This window comes from Heloderma suspectum, chromosome 2, assembly GCF_057233095.1.
Source record: "Heloderma suspectum isolate Gila_16-S chromosome 2, 16-S_ref, whole genome shotgun sequence".
NCBI lineage: Eukaryota > Metazoa > Chordata > Lepidosauria > Squamata > Helodermatidae > Heloderma > Heloderma suspectum.
Window position 1 is genome coordinate 212,950,090 of NC_139459.1, and position 25,892 is coordinate 212,975,981.

The following is a 25,892-nucleotide window of genomic DNA, read 5'->3' on the forward strand; positions in this document are numbered from 1 at the left end:
TGCATTAAAACTGATGTTGCAGTAGTTTTATGGGATAAGAAAATCAAGCAAAACCTGTAAGCTTCCAGAAGAAAATATCCATACAATATGAACAGGAATGCCTCTGTTCTTTTGTTAATATAAGATAAGCCTCTTCCATTTATTACAATATTCCACAGCCTTGGAGCAGTGCAGCATTTTCTAGATATTGTTAGAATGCCTGTTCTTATTAAAGCCATAGACCCACGCAGACACTCTCTAAACAATTTTATTATGAATAACGCAAATACCTGATCTGGAGGTGGGGAGCTGCATTTACACTGAAAACTCAATTAAATAAATTAACATTCATTGAGACAATAGCAGTGCTCAGGAAGTTGTGCTTTTCCCCCTAATGAATTCAGTTGATCAACATTACTGGGATCCATTCTTTTTTCAGCTTGGAGGGAGCAATCCTATGGCCACTAGACAATCAACTGCAACTAAGATGACAACTGTCAGAGTCAATAATTGGAAGCTACAAGATGCCAAAGGCTCAAACAGGTTAAACATGTATTTTCCAAGAAGTACTGAAAGACTCCACATTGGGACAGAATCACAACTGGAAGGTATAAGTTACATAAACTCTTCAAAAACTGCTGAACTACAGCAGGAGAAAAGACTGACAAGCCCCCACAGGGAATGAAAGGCAGCAATGGCTGCCAAATAAACTCAAAGAGAGGATGGTCTCTTTTTGTTTCAAAGACTTTCAAACTTTAGTTGAAAGAGGATGGTCTTTCTGTGTCTTGAAGAGACAAAGAGAGACCATCTTCTTTCAACAAAAGTAAGAACTGTAATACAGCTTGAACAGGACAGGAGACTGGGTCAGTTCCCCTACTCTTGGCAAACTTAAGTCAATTATGCCCATTTAGATGCATAGGATCACTGGGTGAATGGTTTTCTGGTGGCATCAATGACCTGCTGGATCTCTGGCCCTAGTGTCCCATTGGACAAATCCATGAGCTGAAGGATCTCAAAGTCCAGGTAGCAGACCAAACCTTTGTGCTGTGTAAGAAGGTTGGGCTACATAAGTAGACCTACATACCTAGGATGGAAAGGAGGAGTAATGCTATGAACCAACGTAGACTGTGCCTCCAGGAAGATAGGTAGCTGCTAGACACCTACTGTCATCTGGTGAGCTGTAATGTGCATCTTCTGAATTCTGTCTTTCCTATCACGGAAAAGACCTTCCCCATGAAAGGATGGATCTTCAATCCTCATTCAAGCTTCCTAGGAGAGGCTCACCACACATAGACAAGCATGTCTTCAAAGAGCAACAGAGCCTGCTATTGCCTTCGAACTACAGTTCACCATATGCTGCGCAGTGTTAATTTGTTGCTTGGCTAGGCAGCGCATGAAAAATCCTTGATACCTCCCGCTGTTCCTCAGTAAGGTGATCACAGAAGTTCGCAATGCTCAGGAAGAGTACTGCCATAGAATAGAATGCCTATCTCATAGAGTCTAACTTATGGCTCTAGTGATTGATGGCCACTGTGTGGATCTTTTGTTGTGACATACTTTGTGCAGCCTCCACAATGATGAAACTGGAGGCTGAGTGTTAAAAAATAAATTCCCCTTCTTGGACCTGGTATAGATGCTCTAGCCACTTGGATGTTAGTGGCATAGAGGAAAGCCTATGCCATGAGTCCTTAGGCATCTTACAGAATGCAGACAACATAGGGATAGCTACCAGGACTGAGGTGTCCGAATACAGCTACTCATACATGGGGTTTTTAATAGGGTACCATGGCTGTTGAATTTCTAGACCAAGAGCCTTAACCAAATGGTGTATCTGCTCTGCAAATGGGCAGTTATACTAAGATAGAGGGACAGAACCCCCACATTGGGATCCAAAGAAGATGTAGAAGCTACCATGGAGGAGGTCAACTCAGAAGTAGACTAGTAATCCCCTATGTCTAAGGAGGGGCACTTGAATGGCACAGAGGCTGTAATGCGTGCCAGCACAGTAGAGACAGAGTGCCCCTTCAGTATAGATGCCAGTACCAAGACGGCTGGAACTGAAAAGGTCAACAGCGCTAGGGTGGTGTACTGTTTCAGGCCATGAGTTCTAATGATGCTTTGAGATGTAGCTTGGGTAACAGGGTTCTGACAGGAATCAGATCTTGGGCAGGGATCATGTTGGGTCAGGTTTCTCAAGAATCAAGGCAGGAAGAGATCAGCACCATGGAAAGCTCCAAGTCCTACTGGGCCTGGAGGCCAGACATGTCTGTATGTTGCTCCAACAAAGATCAGGCTCCGTCTCTACCTCTACATTGACCCCTAAAGTGGCCTGGTCTGTTTTAGCAGCCTCGGGGTGCAGCAACACGTGTGCAGCAATAAGTGGTTGTGGCTAGCGTCATCAGGGCTCAAGTCCTCAGAGTCTGAGGACAGTAATGTAGTCTGTTCCAGAGGCAGGGAAGCCACCCCATGGAATTCCTCTGGAGAACTGGCTTCTGTGGAGACAGAAGCCGCGTGATGCCTTTGCTACAGACTCCACAGTCTCTTCTAAGGGGTCAGAATCCTCCAAGAATGATGCTTTGGGATGTTGGTCCATGACAGGTGCTTGCAACAGCTGCCTAGAACACTTGGGTAACTGTGACAAGTGCTGTCAAGTACTGAACATTGGGCTACTGGTACCAGGGCGAGGGTTGATGGTGCTGGAGAAGCCAGAATATGTGCTGGTGATAAGAGTTGCTACAGTTGTGCCTGCATTTGAAACCCACTCACCAGTGTGGCAAAGGGCCAACATAAGTGTTATGCTAGCCAAGACTGATGCAATAGTAGTCACTGAGTCAGCCTCTCAGCACAAGCTTGCACAAAGGCAATGCAAGCAGACAATAAGAGATGCAAAAAAGCAGCTTGAAGAGCATATCGCTAACAACAAGGGCAACAATAACGAATTATTCAAATATATCAGAAGCAGAAAGCCAGTTTAGAGAGGCAGGTGGACCGCTGGATGACAATGGAGTTAAAGGAGCACTGAAGGAGGACAAGGAGATTGCAGAGAAGCTGAATGAATTCTTTTCATCCATCTTCACTGCAGAAGATATAGGACAGACAACTGTGCCTGAAATGATATTTTCAGGAAGGGAGTTTGAAGAACTGAGGTAAATAGTGGTGACAAAAGATGAAGTTCTCAACCTTATTGATAAACTGAAAGCAAATAAATCACCGGGTCCAGATGGTATCTATCTTAGAGTTCTCAAAAACTCAGATATGAAATTGCTGATCTTCTAACCAAAATCTGTATCATGTCTCCAAGATCAGCCTCTATCCCAGAGGACTGGAAGACGGCCAATGTAACACCAATGTTCAAAAAGGGATCCAAGTGGGATCCTGGAAATTACAGGCCGGTTAGCTTAACGTCTGTTCTGGTAAATTGGTTGAAGGCATTGTAAAAGATAAAATTAGTAAGCATATAGAAGGACAAGCCCTGCTGAAAAAGAATCAACACAACTTCCACAAACGTAAGTCCTGTCTCACTAACCTTTTCGAGTTCTTTCAGAGTGTCAATAAACATATAGACAGGGGTGATCTGGTAGACATTGTTTACTCGGACTTCCAAAAGGCTTTTGACAAAGTCAAAGACCAAAGACTCCTAAGCAAACCTGGCAGTCATGGAATAAGAGGACAGGTCCTCCTATGGATAAGTAACTGGTTAAAGAACAGAAAACAGAGAGTAGGAATAAATGGTAAAGTATCCCAATGGAGGGAAGTAAATAGTGGGGTCCCACAAGGATCTGCATTGGGACCAATGCTTTTCAACCCAGTTATAAATAATCTGGAATTAGGAGTGAGCAGTGAAGTGGCCAAGTTTGCCGATGACACCAAATTACTTAAGGTGATTAAAACAAAAAGGGATTGTGACGAGCTCCAAAAGGATCTCTCCAAACTAACAGAATGGGCATCTAAATGGCAAATGCGATTCAATGTAAGCAAGTGAAAAGTAATGCATGTTGGGGCAAAAAATCCCAACTTCAAGTATAGCCTAATGGGATCTGAGCTAGCGGTGACTGACCAGGAAAGAGATCTTGGGGTTGTGCTGGACAGCTCAATTAAGATGTCAACCCAGTGTGCGGCCACTGTAAAAAAAAAAGGCTAAATCCAAGTTAGGCATAATTAGAAAAGGAATTGAGAATAAAACTGCCAATATCATACTGCCCCTACACAAATCTATGGTGCGACCACACTTGGAATACTGTGTACAGTTCAGAGCGAGCGAACAGGGGGAGCAAACAGGAGTTGGCCAGGAGAGTTGCAGTGGTTGGAGAGACAAAGGAGACAAAGGAGACAGAGGCTAAGAGGTAAGTGGGCTGCCCTTTATCCTTCTGAGTGGCTGTGAGCTCACCAGGTGCTTCTGAGACCTCCAACTGAATTGGAGGGGTGTGGCCTGAGTACTCCCAGCAGCTGACTGGGCGGAAAGCTTCAGTCTGTTTCCCGCCTCCCAGCTGAGCAGAGCAGAGCAAGCTGCTCCAGCTGCTCCAGGGACTACAGAAGCAAGCAAGCTCCCAGAGAGCGAGTGAACAGAGCGAGCAAACAGGGGGAGCAAACAGGAGTCGGCCAGGGGAGTTCGGCAGGGAAGGTCAAGGGGGAGGCCCCTAACATTTTTTTTAACTAACTTTTTTCCATTTATTTGTCTTGTAACACACACTTCCACACCAGTGGGACTCTGCTTTTAACCTCTACTGAGTAGAGGAGCAGGCACAGGCTAGTCTAGAACAATCACAAAGCTAGACACAAAAAGGGTAAAGAGGCTATGGAAGGACAAGACTCTCCAGCGGTGGTGACCTGCAAGGTGTGTGCAATGTTTGTTTTCTTGCCTGAGAACAACATGGCCTACACCTGCAACAAATGCAAGTTGATCACGCTGCTGGAAGAAAAAGTAAGTGGACTGGAGCGGCGACTGTAGACCCTCCAGGGAATAAGAGAACACAAAGAGTTCTTGGACAGAATGGGGGAACTACAGCAGCAAAGGGAAGACCAGAAGCTTGAAGAGCAACAGCAAGATGAGGCAGTGGGAAATGCTGAGGTGAAGAAAAATGGAGTAGAGGATACTCCTTGGAAAAGGGTGACAGTTAGGAGAAGAAGAACTAGATGCCACTCTGCACCAGTGGAAGCAGTGGAGCTGTGGAACCGATTCCAGGTACTTGCGGTTGAGACTGGAGGGCAGCCTGCAGAGGAAGAATCACAGGGGAACCTACATGAGAGTGAGCAAGAGGCTGAAGGTCAGTCAAACAGAGGCGATGAAACCCAGGCCTACAACAACAAGAAGAGAAGAGTGGTAGTAGTGGGAGACTCCTTGCTGCATGGGATCGAGACCCAAGGATGTCGCGAAGACCCATGGACTCGCCAGGTATGTTGTCTCCCGGGAGGACAGATTAGAGACATGACTGAAAGGTTGCCTGCACTCATAAAGCCCACTGACAGGTATCCCTTTCTTCTCATCCATGTGGGAACAAATGATACCGCCAAGCGGAGCTACGAAGAGATCACGTCAGACTTTGAAGCTTTGGGAAGGAAACTCAAGAACTTTGGGGCCCAGATAGTTTTCTCATCCATCCTTCCAGTAGTTAGAAGAGGGATAGAAAGGGAATGAAAAATACTCCGGGTGAATGGCTACGAAGGTGGAGCCGACGAGAGAGATTTGGATTCTGGGACCACGGGCTATACTTCCTGGAAGATGGGCTGTTGGCTAGGGATGGGTTGCACCTCACAAAGGATGGGAAGAATGTGTTTGGTCACAGCATGAAGAACTTCATCAGGAGGGCTTTAAACTGAATCTTACGGGGAAGGGAGATGTAATGTTGGGGGTAACAATGGACGTAGGCGTATGCACTGCAACGGAGAGAACAGCTCTGATAGCGCCCAATAATAGTCTTCAGACACATGTAGGAAGAAAGCTAGACTATGAAGCACATGGTCTTCCATGTCTATATACTAATGCCCAGAGTATGGGAAACAAACAGAACAAATTTGAACTCTTAATACAAGAGGGAAATTATGACCTGATAGGTATAACTGAGACTTGGTGGGATGACTCTCATGACTGGAATACAGCAATTGAAGGATATCACTTGTTCAAAAAGAACAGGAGGAACAGAAAGGGAGGTGGGGTTGCACTGTATGTGAAAAATACATATCTCTGCACAGAAATACAGGAGGAGGAGCTTGGTAGCCCCATCGAGAGCATCTGGGTTGAAATAAATGGAGCAAAGAATAAAAGGAACATGGTGGTCAGAGTCTACTACCGGCCACCCAATCAAGGAGAAGACAAGGATGAAACTTTTGAAAAGCAAATAGCCAGCGTTTTAAGGAAGCATGATGTAGTAGTAATGGGGGACTTCAATTTCCCTGATATTTGTTGGGAGACAAATTCTGCAAAACATGGCCCCTCCAGGAAATTCCTGACTTGTGTGGCGGATAACTTCCTCCTACAGAAAGTAGAGGAAGGAACTAGAGGATCGGCTATCCTTGACTTGATCCTAACCAACAGAGATGACTTAGTAGATAAAGTAGCAGTTACAGGAACTCTGGGGGAAAGCGACTATGTTGTACTTGAGTTCTTGGTTCTAAGGGAAGCAAAAGCTGAGTGCAGTCAAACGCGTACTCTGGATTTTAGGAAAGCTGATTTTAATAAACTCAGAACAATGATCAGTAAGGTCCCATGGCAAGCGACGCTAACAAGAAAGGGAGTCCAAGATGGGTGGGAGCTTTTAAAAAAGGAAATTCTCAAGGCACAATCACAAACAATTCCAACAAGAAGAAAAGGTGGAAGACAACAGAAGAAGCCAATGTGGCTTCACAAAAAGTTTAGGGATGACCTGAAAACAAAAAAGGGCACATACAGGAAGTGGAAAGAAGGCCAAGTAACAAAGGAAGAGTACAGGCAGGTAGCACAGAATTGCAGGAATGGCATCAGGAAGGCTAAAGCTGAGAATAAGCTGAGGTTAGCAAGGGATGCTAAAAACAACAAAAAGGCTTTCTTCAGCTACGTGCATAGTAAAAGGCAGAGGAAAGAAATGGTTGTTCAGCTATTAAATAAGGATGGCAAAACGATAACAGATGACAAAGAAAAGGCAGAGGTGCTCAATTCCTACTTTGGCTCAATCTTCTCCCAAAAGAGGGTCTATGACCCCCCTGGAAAAGGCGAAGTATGGGCTGAAGGGGCAGGATTGCAGCTTGAGATGGATAGGCATATGGTCAAGGAACACCTCATTACTTTGAATGAGTTCAAATCTCCAGGGCCAGATGAACTGCATCCTAGAGTAATAAAGGAACTGGCAGAAGAACTCTCAGAACCACTGTCTATTCTCTTTGAGAAATCATGGAGGACGGGGGAAGTGCCGGATGACTGGAGTAGGGCTAACATTGTCCCTATCTTCAAAAAGGGTAAAAAGGAGGAACCTGGGAACTACAGACCAGTCAGTCTGACATCAATCCCTGGGAAAATTCTGGAGCAGATGATAAAGCAATCCATCTGGAAGCACCTTGACAACAATGCCGTGATTACTCGAAGCCAACATGGATTTGTCAAAAACAAGTCCTGCCAGACAAATCTGATCTCATTTTTTGATCAAGTAACCTCCCTTGTAGACCGTGGGAATGCTGTAGACATCATATACCTCGACTTCAGCAAAGCTTTCGACAAAGTGCCCCCTGATCTCCTGATGAGCAAACTAGCTCAAAGTGGGCTAGATGAAACAACGATCCGGTGGATCCACAGTTGGCTACAGATTCGGACTCAAAGAGTGCTTATCAATGGGATCTTCTCAAACTGGGGAGAGGTAACGAGTGGGGTACCACAGGGCTCAGTCTTGGGCCCAGTGCTCTTCAACATTTGTATTAATGACTTGGAGGAGGAGGTGCAGGGAATGCGGATCAAATTTGCAGATGACACAAAATTGAGTGGGATAGCTAATACTTTGGAAGACAGAAACAAAATTCAAAGTGATCTTGATAGACTGGAGTGCTGGGCAGAAAACAACAGAATGACATTTAATAGGGATAAATGCCAAGTTCTGCACCTAGGAAAAAGAAACCAAATGCACAGTTACAAGATGGGGGATACGTGGCTCAACCACACTACAAGGGAGAAGGATCTTGGAATTGTTGTCGATCACAAGATGAATATGAGCCAACAATGTGATGTGGCTGCAAAAAAGGCAAATGCTCTTTTGGGCTGCATTAATAGAAGTATAGCTTCCAAATCCCGGGAAGTACTAGTTCCCCTCTACTCAGCACTGGTTAGGCCTCATCTGGAGTACCGTGTCCAGTTCTGGGCACCACACGTTAAGAAGGATGCAGACACACTGGAGAGGGTTCAGAGGAGGGCAACAAAGATGATCAGGGGACTGGAAACAAAGCCCTATGAAGAGAGACTGAAAGAACTGGGCATGTTTAGCCTTGAGAATAGACGACTGAGGGGAGATATGATAGTGCTCTTCAAGTACTTGAAAGGTTGTCACAGAGAAGAAGGCCAGGATCTCTTCTTGATCATCCCAAAGTGCAGGACACGGAATAATGGGCTCAAGTGACAGGAAGCCAGATTCCGGCTGAACATCAGGAAAAACTTCCTGACTTAAGAGCAATACGACGATGGAACCAATTACCTGGGGAGGTGGTGGGCTCTCCCACACTGGAGGCCTTCAAGACGAGGCTGGACAGCCATTTGTCAGGGATGCTCTGACTTGGATTCCTGCATTGAGCAGGGGGTTGGACTCGATGGCCTTGTAGGCCCCTTCCAACCCTACTATTCTATGATTCTATGATTCACAATACCTAAAAAAAGAAATTGTAGAGCTGGAAAAAATGCAGAAAAGGACAGCTAAAATGATCATGGGGTGGAGCATCTCCCCTATGAGAGAAGGTTACAACAGCTGGAATTGTTTAGCTTGGAAAAAAGGAGGGTAAGGGGAGACATGAGAGAGGTCTACGAAATTATGCATGGTGTGGAGAATATGGATAGGGAGACACTTTTCTCCTTCTCTCAAAATACTAGAACCTGGGATCATCCTATGAAGTTGATTGGTGGGAGATTCAGGACAGATAAAGGGAAGTACTTCTTCACACAGCACATAGTTAAACTATGGAACTTGCTACAACAGGATATAGTAATAGCCACCAATTTGGATGGCTTTAAAAGGGGGTTGGACAAATTCCTGGAGGAAAAGGCTATCAATGGCTACTAGTCTTGATAGCTATGTGCTACTTCCAGTACCAGAGGCAGTGCACCTATGTACGCCAGTTGCTGGGGAACATGGGTGGGAGGGTGCTGTTGTGCTCATGCCCTGCTGGTGGGTTCCTGGACAACAGCTGGTTGGCCAGTGTTTGAACAGAATGCTGGACTAGATGGACCCTTGGTCTGATCCATCATGGCTCTTCTTATGTTCTTATGTTCATGGCCTTGACAGCATGCATATGACCTGATGTTGACATGAATGGTAACTGTGGGGCAATGGAGACCTACTACAGTAGTAATAATAATGAGCTCCCTATCCCAGACTCTGCTACAAAGTGGTTCAAAGTACCAAGGGTCCTCCAGAGAAGAATAACAGGAAGATCCTCTTTCCTACTGGTGCGGTGAGCACTGAACACAGGTATAAGGTGGAGAGCAAGAGTAGTGATGGTAAGTAGTCTCTCTTCAAGTTGATTATCAAGTATGTCTTTCAGAATAATCGTAATGGATCCTAAGATGCTGGTTGAGGCAGAGGAGTTTCCTGTGACCATTCTTTGATCTCCCCCTCAAAAGCAGAACCAATGACCCGCATTTAACCCAATGAAGAAAGGTCCAAAAATGTCGCAGCTTATCAAGGACAGGTATAGACAAGGACAACATTGGTGATGGTGAAGGATGGTGGGGCAGGAACCAATATCAGTGCTGGTGCTACAGGCACTGGTACCCATACTGGACCAGGCTGCATTTCTGAATGGCACAGGCCCTTAACCTTTTTTCTTTCACTTCTTCAGCTCTTAAAACATAGTAGGAGGCATGCCGGATCAGACCAAAGGCCTGTCTAGTCCAGCATTCTGTTCATACAGTGTCCAACTAGCTGCTTGTGGAAACCTCCAAGTAGAACATGAGTGCAGTAGCACCCTCCCACTTGTGTTCCCCAGCAGCTGTATATAGAAGCATACTGCCGTCTATATTGGAGGTAATATATAGCCGGCAAGACTAGTAGCCATTCCATCAATGTCTCTCATGTCATGTGAACCTGGCAAGCGTGGGTTATGCGAAGGTTAAACAACCATGGACTGTTTTGGGGTTATGCAAGCGTTGTTTAACCCTTGTATAACCCATGCTCGCTGGGTTCGCACAACACAACAACACCCAAGCAGGGGTTGCATATGCAATGTGGCACCCATGGGTGCCACAGCTCGTCATTAGTTAAATAACCCACAACAAGCCACAGCACAGCATCTGAACTTGGCTGGAGAAAAACATCTCCCTATCTATTTTCTCCATACCATGCATAATTTTGTGCACTTCTACCCACCGTTTTTTCTAAGCTGAACAGTTCCATACAATGTAACCTTTCCTCATAGGGGAGTTGCTCCAGCTCCTTGATCATTTTGGTTGCCCATTTCGGCACCTTTTCCGGCTCTAAAATATCTTTTTTTAGGTGGTGACCAGAACAGTATACAGTATTCCAAGTATGGTCACACAACAGATTTCCATAAGAGCAGTATGATATTGGCAGTTTTATCTTTGATGCTTTTCCTAATTATGCCTAACATGGAATTTGCCCAGCCATACACTAGGTCAACATTTTCATCAAACTGTTCACCCCAGCACCAAGATCTCAGTCATCGCCAGCTTGGATCCCATCAGCATATACATGAAGTTGGATTTTTTTGCCCTAATGTGCATCTTTTTACACTTGCTAACATTGAACTGCATTTCCCCTTTAATATCCATTCTCCCAGTTTGGAGAGCTCCTTTTGCAGGTCTTCTCAATCGCTTTTTGTTATAAAGCACCAGTCCCAATACACAACCTTCTGGGACCCCACTATTTACACTGCTCCATTGTGAGAATTGATATTTATTCCTACTCTCTGTTTTCTGTTCTTGAAACCAATCCATGACTGCTAAGTTTACTCAGAAGTCTTGAGCGAGGGACTTTGTTCAAGTAAACAATGGCCCAGTTTGCACGATCACCACAGCTTGAACAGGCCATGGGTTATTTGAAGGTTGTTTCCCCCTCCAACAAGCGATGCCACCTGGGTTTGGATGACACGACAAGCCGCACCCAGCCAGGTAATTAGGCAAATGGTGCCCAGAATGCCCCAACACACCCCGTGGCTTAAACAAGCCACTGTGGCTTGTTTAAGCTGCAGTGATAGTACAAACCGGGTCATTGTCTACCAGATCACCCCTGTCCACATGTTTACTGAAACTCATAGAACTCTAAAAGGTCAACGAAACAGGACATACCTTTGCAGAAGCCATGTTGATTCTTTTTCAAGTCTACCGTGAGTTAAGAGGAAGAGGGTTTAACTTCCGGCATAGTGAAGGTGAGGGCGGGTTTCTTGCCTAAAAAATCAGCTCTAGAATATTCTGAAGGAAGCTTTGTGCAGGCACAGAACCCATATGTGTGATGCACAAAGACCGCTAAGAAGAATACAGAAAATCCTCAGTCCAATGTTTAGTAGGGCCTATTTATCAACAAAGAAATAATGCCCAATTTCAGTGAACAAACTAGGAAAAACACATGGCCTTTGCACAAAAACTGAAGAAAGGAAATCCTGCTGGTAGTATGATTTGGTGGGCAGCCTTCCAATTTTGAAATTATTGCCCAAGACATAATCACTTTGAGTCTATATGACTTCACAGCAGCCATGAATAACAAAGGAAAATGAAGGGGGTCATATCGTCGTTATTCTAACCAATGTCCCATTCACTTCAATGGGTCTGCTCTAAGTAAGATTAACCCTGGATACAACCCAGGGAACTTATTTTGTTATATGGTACAAAAACAAGGTCAACTTCTGTATTCTGAGACCTCTTTTTAGAAGACTGTTTAACTCAAAATGGCTAATTTTATACAAAACCTAATCAGGACATGTATCAAATGCTTATCTGTATTCATCCTGGCTATAACCTCAGAAATGCTCAATGGAGGGAGGGACTGTAATACACAACTAAGCACACACCATTCTGAACAAAGGTAAGGATTTCCAAAGTGATCCCAAAAATGAGTTGGAGCCAACATGCCTAAGGTGCCACCGTTTTTGCAATCCCCCCAAATTAACTAAAAACTTATTTGTAACTAGACATGTATGAGAAGGAGCATGTAGGGTACTCCATAATTATGGAATTTCCTTCCCTGTAGTGCTCACCTGAGCCTGTGGCCGAATCTCATTCAGAAGCAAGGAAAGCACTTTTTTATTATTATGACTAGGGCTGCATTTCAGCAGCTTAAAATTAAGACAGTAACAAACAGCAGGCCATGTGACATTTTACAACTTCAACTTGCTTTAATCTGTATTTCAATAGAGAATTTGTATTTAAATTATTGTTACCTGTACCAGGAGTCTCAAGGCAGGATAAGCTAAAAGTTTAAATAAATAATAATATTCAAATGGCTCACCTATCCAGCACTCAAGACGGGCACATGGAGTTGTCTTCACCACATCAGGAGGGTCCACACCAACATTTAGGCACAATACTAAGGCAACGCTAACCGTCTTCATCTACAAAAAAGAAAGTGTTATGATCAGCAATTTGAATTAAGACAATCCTATACCATAACTGTTCTGAAGACTCATGTATATATCTATAAATACTACAGATGATAAAGGAATCTTTTCTGTAATTCTGTTTTTATCTAATCATGTAAGACAGTCCCAAAGATGGAATGTTTCAAGTTATAAGTAGGTCACGTATATTGCTTAAGCTCCTAAAATGAAACACGCTGGCTGTCAATTCCCATTCTAGGCAAGAACAACCAACTGCAGTTATTTCTGCTGCAGTTCCATTTTTTTAATTTAAACAAGTCTTTAACAAGGCCTGTACCTGGATGGGAAACCAGCTGCTTATCAAACGATAACAGACATTTCTGTTGCAGCTGTGCACAGATGCTGCAAGAAATGCATTGTGAGATCAAATCCTATCATTCAGCAAGAAAATGTGTGTTCTGATTCACCTATACAAAATCCCACTGATGCAATTATTGCTGTGATTAAGTATAAATGCCGCTAGGAGAGGGACTCAATACTGCCATTACATCTATAGGAGCCTATTTCATTTATTAGACTCTGAAAACCTGTCTGTTTTCTTTCGCCTTTTCTTGATTTTGTTTCATTTGACTGTTCTTGGTTTTTAGCTGCAACTGTTAGATTTTAGCTCTGCCTGGGATGGATATTTATTATCTCTGGTACTTCTTGATTTTATTAATTTTTGTTCTTTTAATATTGTATGGGATTTTATAGTTGTAAGCCACCTTGAGAGGCATTTTTAAAAGCAGCCTAAAAATATCTTAAATAAATAAATACAAGTGGACACGTTAGCTGGAGCTAGAGATAACTTTCACATCCCAGCCCACTGGTGCCTGTACTTGAATCTGAACAAAACATAGAAACAGGCACTCACCTGGTAACCTATGGCAAGAAAGAATTACCTCCAGTTTGTATAGTTAGGAAAGTGTTTGTAACTGAAAGAAGGTTCATTCTTTCAAGCCCCCAATGCACCACAAACAACTACCATAGATAGGTGCAGGCCAGTGCACTAGTAAAAATGTTAGGATCCTAGTAACTTCTGTGGACTTATGAATACACTGATGTGAACTTTCTGAAACTATTTCTTTTTTAGAAAAGTAGCATAAAATGTCTTCAATAAATAATTAATAAAATTGCAACATTTTCACTGATATTTCTACCCAAAGCAGGAACCCCATAGCCATTGCACAAAAGACAAGTCTGTTTTCTTCTAATGAGTCAATACAGATGCTGTCAGGAATGGCTTTACATGGTTCTATTTGTATATGGGAATAAAGAAGAGAAATTGCTGTTTGGCCCTATTTCTGCATATCTAGGGAAACTATTACACACAATAGACATTCATGTGTTGATCTCCAAATCTGCTTCATTATCAAGAAAAAACTACTTCACCCATCTTTTTCCAGAATACACATAACAGGGCTGCATGTTAGTAGTATATTCCTAAAGCTCTTGTTTCTAGAGCCCTTAGTACAGCTCCATAGAAGACTGATTGCCAGTGGATCTCTGCCAAGCATCATAGATTAGGCAGAGTTCAACCGAAATGTTTTATTAAAAAGTAATGGAAACACATTATTCAAGATTCCTAGATCAATAATTTAACATAGCAAACCTTGCCTTAAGTGACCACTCAGGAAGCTAGCAAAACAAAAAGCTCCTCAATAGTGTTTTCATACAACTCTTTAACAGTCAACTCTTAAAAGACTGGGCATCTATTGCAGATAGAGCATGAGATATAGTTTCACCATACATGTTAATCACACAAGAAAGTAATCTGATTCTAAGCATACTATATCTTCTCAGAACAAGGCTCAAGGCTAAGGACTTGTCTACACCACATTCTTATTGCACATTTAGCTTGATTTAATATCAGTTTAACATACCATCAACCTCCTTTATCTGCAAAAGGCAAGGCCAGGAAATGCTGTACTTCTCCAAAGGACCCTGCTATTGTAGTTGTGTGTGGTAGAACTAATAGTGCCCTTGGGCTCATGTTGCCTCTGTGCACACACTGCCATTACAAAAGCCTCTTCTCCCCACTCCTGCTTTTTCATTGTACATCTGGACTATCACTGGAGCATGCAATATAAACCTGCAAGACATTTTTTTTTTCAAATTGAACTTGGAATACTGACAGACAAGCAAACTGCATCCAAAGAATCACTCACTGAGTTTGGATTAATCCAATGTACATAGACACAAGGAAGAAGAAAATGGGCATTAGATACAGCAACTCAAGATAAATGTAGCGTAAGCAATGTGAACGAAGATGCACAATACAAGATCAGAAAATCTGGCAGTGCTGAGGCAGCCTAAAGTTCCAGGCACCAGCCATTTCACCTTCCTTTAAACACAGTCTCTGAGCAAGAAACCTCAAGCAACTGAAGATAAACTGCCTGACTGAGTAACAGCCTCAGTCAGACTTGAATTACAGGACTCCAAAGCAATAAAGTATACCAAAAAGATGGAGAAATAAAGCATTTTATAATTTCATAATAAAAACCAAACAAGAAAGGTGAAAGTAAATGATGTAGCCAGGGACCAAAGGCAGGTACCTTGAACAGTTTCTACAGATCCAACTATACCAGGATGGAAAATCAGAAATACACATTTTCCCCAGGTAAAATCTTTTCACTTTTCTTTGTGGTTACGTAACAAAATCAGGCTTGTAAGTAGCCACTCGCCTGGTCACCTGTGACAAGTAAGACTGCTTCCAAGGGACTGGAAGCATGGACACTTTTCTGAACAGCAGGTAAGTTGTGTATGGGGGTGGGTTAAGACCTTCAATGTGCCTTCAAAAATGACTAGTATAAGTGGGCAGGTGATAGACTAGTAACATTCATACATGGCTGGCAGCACTGAGCACTTGCCTAGCTAGGTCCACACCTTAGTAGGTGACCTCAGGTTGACCATCACACACCCCGGCCCCTGCTTCACCTCTTTTTCCTTGCTGCTTCTGACTGTTCATCTGGCCTTTCCAGGTGTATAAGCAGTGACAAGAGAAAGGAGAAGGAGGAGCAGCCTCCACTTGCCCTCCTCTTTTGGGCAGATTTAGCTGGCAGGGGGTATCTTGCTGTACATAGATCCTTTTCCAGGATCTACGTACAGTACATCCTGGAAAAAAGTGCAGGCGGTTCAAGTAGATGACTATCTGTTGCTACACTTCATAATTATAAAGCATAACCCTGCTTCTGCCAGGGTACAATAAAAGTTTCTGCCAGGTCCTACAGGTCCATCTTTAGGATGTTATATAATGTAAAATCCTCAAAGTAAGAGCACTCATGATGGTCAATCAATGCCACCTTCACTTTTATCAATGTAGGCTATGTGGTCATAAGTAATATAGACTCTACTGCAGCATTCCCCAACTTGATATCTTGAGATGTTTTGGACCAACCCCATCAGCCGCAGCCAGCATGGCCAATGTTCAGGAATGCTGCAAGCTGTAGTCTGAAACATCTGGAGGGCACCAGGTTGGGGAAGGGTGCCCTAAGGCATACTTTTTAAAATAATTTGTTCTTTAAAATACATAGAACTACTAATAGTTTGCCACATCTAAGCCTCAGAGTAGTAACTTCTACATGAGAGGTTAAAAATGCCAATGTGTTGTGAAGCATTCGTAGGGAGGTTCCAAGACTCTCAGTCTGAATACAATGCAACACATCCAATAAGCAAGAGGGTAACATATGGGCCAGGGGATAGGTCCATCACAAAAAACAGTGGGTTTTCTTAGCAAAATATTTGTGCATTGTACCAACTTTAGAACACAAATGACATTTTTAATGAATTTCCAAAATCTTTCTGTATAAAAGTACAGAAATGTGTTATTATTTACACTGGTACATGGAGGAAAGAGAGCACAAGTAGTACAATGTATGTCTCTTTGCAGAGTGTCTTGTAGTACTACGGCTCAAGGAATTCAGTGGAAGCTAGTTAGAAGGAGTTTGACCCCATTTGCTTACCTTCCTGCACATACTTTTTCCAATGTGACTAAACTTTCCTGAAGACATCTATGCCACTATATGAACATGGCATGCTGGTATGATCTAGCCCAAGGTTACCTTCAAGACTGGCCTGTGTGGTTGTAGCAGGAAGATTCCACCATTTCATACAGAGAGCAAACAGGTAGACGTTGACATTAAAGCTAGTCATAGGAATTCTTTATGTTGCTTTATCTTTCAGAATGGTTACTATCTACAGCAATCAGTACCGCCAAATATTTTGCTAGGGGGGCTCACTGAAAAAACTCTGTATCTTAATTAGACACCCAGAGGATGAGGAACTAGGGGGAGCAAGGGCTGGAGTTCACTGCTTACAGGAGTCTTTATCCCCACGGTCACAAGAACTACTAAACATTATTTCTATCATGTTCAGATCAGCTTCAAATTTACCTATACCTGTCTCCAGTGCAAGAACCAAAACAAAGTTGGATAGTGTCAGCATACTGAATTCACTAAACTCCATGTCCAGGAATAGAAGCTCAAAGGAGCCTAAATGAAATGTCCCAGCGGAATGATGAGTAGTAGCCTATTCTATAAGCAGCCTCTGGGACCTCACTGCAAATACGAAATAAACTACTTGAAAACAATTCCCCAAACACCAGCCAGATCCTGCAGTCATGTTATTAACTTCATGATAAATTGTATCAAAGCTGTAGAAGATTAATAAGGCACAATTCCCCTATCAATCACTAGGTGGACATCTTCAACCAAAGCAGAAAGTAAAAACTAGACTAGCAAGGGTCTATAAAGCTTGTGGTATTCAAGTACCTGTGGATCTAATGGCTCAATAAACTTCTCCAAGAAGAGCTAGAAAAGGCGTGGTAGCTAGCCAAGGAATCTAAATCCAGGACACTTCTTTAAAAAAATCAGGGGCTGAAGCATAGCTTTAAGCCAACCTTCTCCCCCATTATGAACGTTAATAATCTCAGCTAGCCATTTCCAGCATGGGCACACTTCCAGCCCACGCATGATTATACTCCTAAACTAAAATACATATTCTCCATCAGTGATATTTCAATTTCTATTCAAAGTTGCAAATTGAAAGTTGAACTGGATATGAGCATTTTCATTCATACATTCAAGTGAAAACTCCGTAAAACATACGGAGGCATAATGGGTTGTGTTGATAACTATGGTAGTTCTTTTCTCTTTGAAAAAAAATGTATTTTAAAAAATAAAGTCTCCTTTGGTTGCACACAGACACAAAAATAAGTATAGGATTCTCACTGGGTGCTTTCTTTTGCCTCTGCAGATTATAGGCACTGAGCATTTTAATTATAAAGATGAAAAGCTACTACAATGTGCTTTATTATACAATAAAGCAAGATCTGTAGTGTCTTGTCAAGAACTGCCAATTGGCTTCATGCCCCAGGGCTGCTGATTCAATGGCAACAGAAGATATTCTGATCAAAAACATGCATTCTGACACATCCATGAGAGGGGGATGAAATCCAAGACCAATCCATACATTAACATCATTAATTTTCCAAAATAGCAGAGAACTGTTTTTTGAAATGCCAGCACTTGTTGAACATTGTTTACCACAATCCCTTCTTTCAAAATCCCATATGCAGAGGGACTTCTTCCCACAAATATTTACACAAGTAGTATTCAGCATTCCCACGCCTGTCTAAAGGGAAGCCACTTGCACATCCAGATCCCTGGGGTGCTCATTACGATTCAGAACAGTAGGCAAAAAACTTACAGCAAAGCTGGAGCCATACAAATGTATAATTTATAAAGAAAGCTAGAAACTGGAGCATGCTGCAAAGAGGCTGTGTGAGGAAAGAACTGAAGGGAGGGGCCAAGTGGGGAGATTCCCCGGAGTTTTCAGGGTAAAAATTCTGCAGTTTCTGCTGCCTCCTCTCCTTCTATCCAAAGATGTTGCTGCAGAACGCAAGCCATTGCATGGGCTACATCCTAAGGCAGGCTGTTGATCAAAATACATTGCCATCATGGATGCTATGCAAGTTCCCCACTCCGCATTTTATGTTAACAAGGGATTAAATAATGCTTTCTAGGATGCAGGAGGAAGCAGCATGATTTCTGAAGTAATTACTTCTATCAGCACTTCACGGGAATTCTAACAGGGTTGAAAAGCCCCTCAGAAATAGGAGAAAGCAGTTTCATAGTTACTAGATATTTCAGTTTATATGCTTTATTACCTAACTGAGAAAAAGAAAAATTGGACTAAGTCTAATTCTACCTTAACACACACAAATGTGAATAGAGCATGTACAGAAGTTTAGACCTATTGGAATGCACGTATATCTTACTTGGAAGTGGCAGTTTGGTGTCTTGGCACTTAGCTTTAAAAGAAGGACTAACAGCTACAGTCTTATATTAAATTCTGCACTAACTAGCTCAGTTCTTGTACGGCTTTGCACACTGGATGCCAGGAAGCTAGCCCATGCCACTGAGAAAAACAGGGGCCAGACACAGGCTGCCAGTCCATGTCCTGTGTACAGGCTTCCCATAGGCATCTAGCTGGTTACTGTGGGAACCAAGGGACCCTTTGGTCAGGACTAGATAGGCCTTTGGACTGATCCAACACAGCTCTTCTTATGCTTATTTCTGGGAGCAATTTAAAGTGCTGGTTATAACCTTTAAAGCCCATCAAGATACTTAAAAGGACCATTACCTCCTCCTGCATGATCCTGCCTGTCCACTGAGATGAGCAGGAGAGTTCCTTTTGCCTGTGACAGCATTGTCTCAAGCATGGCTGATGGGAACATGGGAAGGGGCCTACAGTGTTGCAATTCCCAGCATGTGGGACTCCTTGCCCCAGGAAATCCACTGAGCCCTCTCTTTGTTTGTATTCTGCTGCCAGTTGAAGATCCTTTTGTTCCATCAAGTCTTTGGTTCAATTTCAGTTTGACTTTTTTGTTCCCCCTGGAGTATGTTTTACTGGTTGCCACTGTTTTTGTTTTAAGTGGTGTGAGTTTAGCACTGTCTTTATTATTATATATTGTTTTTGATCTGATGTGAGCTGCCTTGAGCACTCTATGTTCAGAGTGGAAAGGCAGAATTTAAAAAAACATAAAAGACAAAAGGAGAAACATTTTGACTTTTGCTTATTGAACTAAGTGATCCCTACTATGGGACTATCAGCACAAGTATTCTTAGTGAAGACTACTATTAATAGATTTTTTAAAAGTTTTTTGGCACTAGTAGTGGCCACTCTCACAGTTTACTTGTTCTTCACACACCTCTTAATGTGTCAACTATAGTAAGAGTGTATTTTTCAACCTAGATACACATATCAAGAAACTGTTGAGCTTTATACATATTAATACCCATGTATTAAAAGTAACATAGATAATGACCTCATCTTGCTCTCATTTAGTGCTGCATATGGCCAGACATTTCAGAACTAGGAACATTTTGAGATCTAAACACAACCTTAAAAGTACAGTAGCTCAGTTATGAGAATAACTATTAATGAAAAAGCTTGAGAATTATGGGAGGTTTATCCAGTGATCACCATCCAATATGTGACTTATTCAGCTAGACCTAAGAAATTCACCTACTTTATATGCGATGAAGATAAGAAACCAAGGTGAATTTGCATTCCTTAGGCATAAAAATATTATTTCAAACAACAGCTCACTCAGAGAAGAACATGTCCCAAGGTAACAAGGATGGGCAACTATAAAAGAAGGAGTTTGTTTATCAATATAACTAGTACACAAATACTTTGGGCCCTTTGGGAATAATCCACAAAATCAAATTATCAAGACATAGCATAGTCAACGAGGAGGAAAATAATACAGATCAAAGGCTCACAGTGACCCGGTTCACACGATCACAGCGTGGTTACCCTCACTGCGTGTGCCGGTCACATGCCAGCCAGATTTCCCTAATTACTCTTTCTGGCATGGCTTGCTGGGAATGGGGGCAGCAACCCACAAATAACCCCCAAACAGCCCATAGGTTATTTGAGGGTTACTGCCCCCTCAAACAAGCCATGCCGCCCAGGTTCAGATGACACGGCAAGCCACACCAGCAAGAGCAATCAGGGAAATCTGACCAGCACAGAAAGCAGGGTTAACAAGCCACCATGGCTTGCTAACCACACCATAATCATGCGAACCAGCCCACTTCCACTGTTATCCAGAAGTAAATCAAGCTGTCCAATGAAGACAACAGCAACAAAAACGTAAATAAGTAGATCAGCCTTGTAGTTAGCCACTTGCCCAAAGGTAAGTATCAATTTCTTCTGGGAAAGGAGTTTGCAAGACTTAGAATTCAAGTTTGAGAGAGAGCTGAAGAGTGAAGAATTCCTGGCAGAGAGAAGTCCTACAGTGGTGCAAATGCCACAAGAACCCATGCATCTTAACAAAGTGTGCTGCACCCAGAAGATCCTAAAATCAACCTGCTCAGATTCAACCCCAGCTGAATGTGGCAGGATAGGTATTCTTTTTGCCTGCCTTAGCCAAGGAGAAGCCCCCCCCCCCCATTAAGGAGCCATCTCCAGGTACTACAATCCAATATAACTCATTTGAAGCATCAGGAATCCAGAGAAAATGATATCTTTTCCAGGAATCTCAGGTGACACAAACTCTAGGCTCTGTACAGGATCTGATCTTCTAAAGGCACGAGGTAGGAAATTTGAGCCCTTTGTTATCTATCACCCTCTGGAGTAATAAAAGTTTGACTGACCCATATTGACTTTCCTGATTTGGGGGGTCGGGGGAACTCCTGATGAGGCTGACACACAATAACCTCTTGCTTATTATTTGAAATCTCTTATTAAACTAAGCAGTGGAAAGAAAAATTAAGGCAATATCAATGAGAAAACACACTGTAAGAATTTGAAGAAAATATGAAGCATTAAGACATTTAACTGAGACTGTGTTTGTACATATGCTCTCAAACTGAAGTAGTCCAGCAGCAAGAACTTCACATACTTCATATCTGTACCACCAATTGACAGTTTAATTTCCATTGATTTGGCAGTACTTATAGTACATATGAGAAATACTTTACAGCTGCAGTTCACCACTGCTATTTCACAGCATAGGTGTGAATGCACTCCTAGTGGCTACTGATGAACTTAAGTCAAGCAAATGATGTGCTCAGATGACCCAAATGGATGCATAATTGCTTTTAACATATTTAAGCTATAGCCTCATGTGTCATATTTAGTCTTTCAATACTATTAATTTCCCTCTCTATTATGACACGAAGAATGTGAGAAAATCAGCTTCTCGTTACTTATACATGGGAGGATTCTTCTTTTTTGCAAGTTAACACACTCAATTCAAGAGAGCACCATGTCAGCAAGGAAAACATTGGAAATTAGACACAAATGACAAATGCCATCTAAACAGTTCCATGTTCATGCAAAATCCTGAATGAACTGCAGAACTCCCTTTGTGGTTTCACACCTCTGTCAAGGTGCTCCATGCTACACAGTGTTTTAAAAATATTGCCTTAATTCTGAGCTGTCAAGTTGAAAATAATGGTAAAATACATATTATAATTTATTTGCAACTAGCACTACATTGTCACAAAGTTATTTTAATAATGTCAATGTAAACAATTCATTTATGCACTCACACTCAGCTGGATGTATCAAAAGGAATGACTCAGCTGACAGTGAAAGATTTTTCCAAATCGAGAAGCTATTACTACAGGATTATTAAAGATGAATTTCATTTTCTTTAAGCTGTTGTCAAGATAACAAACAAATGCTATGCTCTGTCAGAAGAAAGGAACAATTTTTGAAACTTTTATGATCTTCTTGAATATATTTATATAGTTCTCCCAAACAGTAGATGAAGAGAATATATGATAAAAGCCAGATTTTGCTTCCAAACAGGATCACTGGAAATTTACAGAAATATACTGATGATGCAATCCTATGGACCCTGGGAGGGAGGGCATCCCAGGCACCATAGGATAATCTGGACTTCCTTCTCTGAAGTCAGAGAGGGAGATCCATGCGCAGAGGTGTCCCACCACCAGAAGACTCCTCATTGGGGAGGTGGAGAGCTCTGCCATCATTGCTGTAAAGCAGGTAGGGATTCAACCAGATGACTATCAGAAACTTTGTTCAGTCCCAAAGTCCAGAATGGAAATATAATAATAATGAGTTTGAACGCTGTGAGAAATATGCCTACCTTTATTCACCAATGATCGACAACACCAATATAAGGAATGGATGAATGTGCTACATACATCAGCTCTCAAGTGAACTTGCTGCATTTTTCCTGTGAAGCAATTTCAACAAGCTCTGGTGTCAGAAAGAACTGGCAGCTAAGAGGACAGCTTTGAAAGTATAATATAGGCACATTTCACCAGATTTAAAACTGTTTAATCCATCAAAAACTGGTAGACCATGTACACAATGCTCACGGAAGAAAAATTTAGCAACTTCAGACAAATGCTGGCGATGCAACAATACGGGAGCACCCTTGATCCACATGATGTGGGCATACTCAGTGTTGGTCCCCTTTTGGCTGGAGGTTATCATGTTATTTAACTTTGTATTGAATATATAACTGGAAATCAAGTATGTCCATGTGATTCTGAATAAGATCCCAGTTGTGCGGAAACTACGAGATGGCCACAGGAAATGGATGCTATGGACTTTCATGACAACAAAAATACTGATACTCCAGGGCTGGAAGGAGAAGTCCATCCCATCTAGAATATATTGCACAGAAAGTCTCATGACTCTGGTGACTTTTGAAAGGGTGTATTTCCACCAACAGCTCTGTCCAGATAAATATACACATACCTGGTACCTAGAACTATATGTGTAGTGCATTTGACAGTGTTGTTATATTGTTGTTTTGTTTTATTGTTGTTTTAAGCGTGTATGTGTAGTTTGTAACAGCTGTTAAAACCATAATAAAAGTGTTAATACAAAAAAAGAAAAAAATTGTAATATTGGAAAGCAGAATTCCCACATCCTTATTGTTTTTTGGAATACTATAACTTCAGAACAAAGAGCTATCATTGAGTTCTCCCTCACACCCCACTCCTGGCAACTACCATGGACAATGGCTTTACCTTAAAGTAAACAAATTCTCAGTATACCTCATAGGCAGAAAATGAATGATGCCCACCCTTATGAAAGCTTTGTCTGAGTTTAAAACTACTCATCAAGTATTAAGGGGTTCCCCACCACCACCTCTGGTAAAAGTAATGTCACTTAAAATTGGTACTAGGGTCTTTTATCTCTAAAGTAAACGTCATAAAGTAAATTCATAAGTAAATGTCACCAAGTCCTACATAAAATTATTTTTAAAAACCACCCTGCAATTCACTGTGCATTGAAACACAGCAGCTCCTCATTTCCATTAAGGAAAAAGATGCCTCTTCAGAGTACTGCTCCTCCATTCCCCCTTGAATAGTTTAAAAATTCTATTAATCCTAACTTTAAAGATTATCACTTACTAGTAAAATATGTATCAGTCTAGTGCTAGGAGTGTGTATAGGAAGGGCTTCAATACTGAAAGTAGCCTTGGGGTCCTTTGAATGCACTCTATATACAGAAACATATTTCATCTATCTGCAAGCCCAAGCCTCTGTCAGGAACCAAAGGCAGATTTTGCTTTAATAATTACAAACCCATTCACTTATATGAGATAATAAGGTAAAAGTGTGCAACTGGGACACAATTAAGTGTGCCCAAACCTGCTGTCTAGCACCATGGAAGGAGGAGGTAGGGAAAAGGAGAGAAAGATGAATTCTGTCTTAATTACATTTGGGGAGATACTCTTGTGAACTTGACTTGCAGCCTAATTCTGGACATGTTTACTTGTAATTAAACTCCACTGAGCTCAACAGGACTTACTTTTAAGTAAATATGTATAGCAGGAGTGGGCAAGAAGGTAGTTCTCCTGATGTTTTGGACTTCAATTCTCACCATTCCTGACCATTGGGCATGCTGGCAGGGGCTTGTGGAGTTAAAGACCAAAACATCTGGAGATCTACCTTCTGCCCACCCCTAATATATAGGATAGCGGCCTTAAGCTTTATTAATATGGCACAATTAGAGACCTGGGCTGTGTTTATTTAACCAAAGATGTGGCCAGCGCATCACATATATGTGGCTTACTGGCTGTATTTATGTATACATATACACACTGGGACATGCCCCCAAAAGCCACTGTGCCTAGAGTAGTGCAATGCAAAGCCACATCAGTTAGGTGATAACTTAGAAATCATCAACTGATCAATAGATATGGGAATGTCAGTATCTGGGACTGTTTTGTTTAACATGTTCCCCATACTATAGTGTTGAAAGCACTAGGAGCTTTCAACACAGAAAGCAGTTCACCAGATGAGCACAGAATTTCAAACATGCTAAGACAGACAATGCAGATGGGAAATTAGTTCTGAAAACCTTCCTTGGACGTCTTGGTTCTAGAGAAAAAGATGTTGTCACCACAGCTATTAGGATCTCCTACTACAAGAAGCTTCCCAAAAGTCAACGTCTGCCCAAGCCTGCAAGAAGGCAAGCAGCATTATAGCTTAATCACTTTTTAATTAACAGGCAAGTACATTACAACTTGGCAGTTTTTTCTTACTGAAGAAAGTGTGATGGGGTATGACTAATGCAGACTTGCTTTTACTAATGAGCTGCAGTGATTTAGTACAGCTAGAACATAATGCAATTACAACAGCAAAATACAACAACCACGTCTCATATCTACTGCTGACTTGTATTCACTAACATAAACATTCATAGACGTTTTAATACATAAAAAGTAAATCTTCTAAAAAAGAATTGCTCCTAAAACATTACTTTACTTCACAAAACAGACACTTACTCTTTAAGATGGTAGACAAAATGTCCTGTGCGCATTTTTAAGGCAATGTTAGGGAACAAGGGAAGCTTCCATATAGTCCTTTTAATACTGATTCAGTATTAGCACTGAATTTGTTATATGGCTCTGTTAAAACCAACTTTTTAAAAAGACAGTCCCCCATTCCTGCCTAAGAACTGCTATAGTGAAATCATGGACATCTTGCAAGTACTCAATAAAGGCCCTGGCATTAATAATTACAGACAAAGGCCAGGATCCAAATAACAGCCTACAGGTCTAATCCAGACATCAGGGTTGCCCAATCCGGCCTGCTCAGGGTTGACACATGACCCACCTCCACTCCATTTTATCCTCGTAACAACTTTGTGAGGTAAGT

The 25,892-nt window shown here is 41.9% G+C and overlaps 1 protein-coding gene across 9 annotated transcripts in view; it reads right to left on the bottom strand.

Annotated features, from left to right (window-relative positions):
* Positions 1-25,892, bottom strand: part of RPTOR (regulatory associated protein of MTOR complex 1) — a 493,211-nt gene that overhangs the window by 430,441 nt on the left and 36,878 nt on the right. For all 9 annotated transcript variants that reach the window (XM_084837711.1, XM_084837700.1, XM_084837701.1 and 6 more), the window contains exon 2: positions 12,606-12,708. In XM_084837711.1, the coding sequence (XP_084693837.1) occupies positions 12,606-12,708 (103 nt within the window). The remainder of the gene's footprint in view (positions 1-12,605; positions 12,709-25,892) is intronic.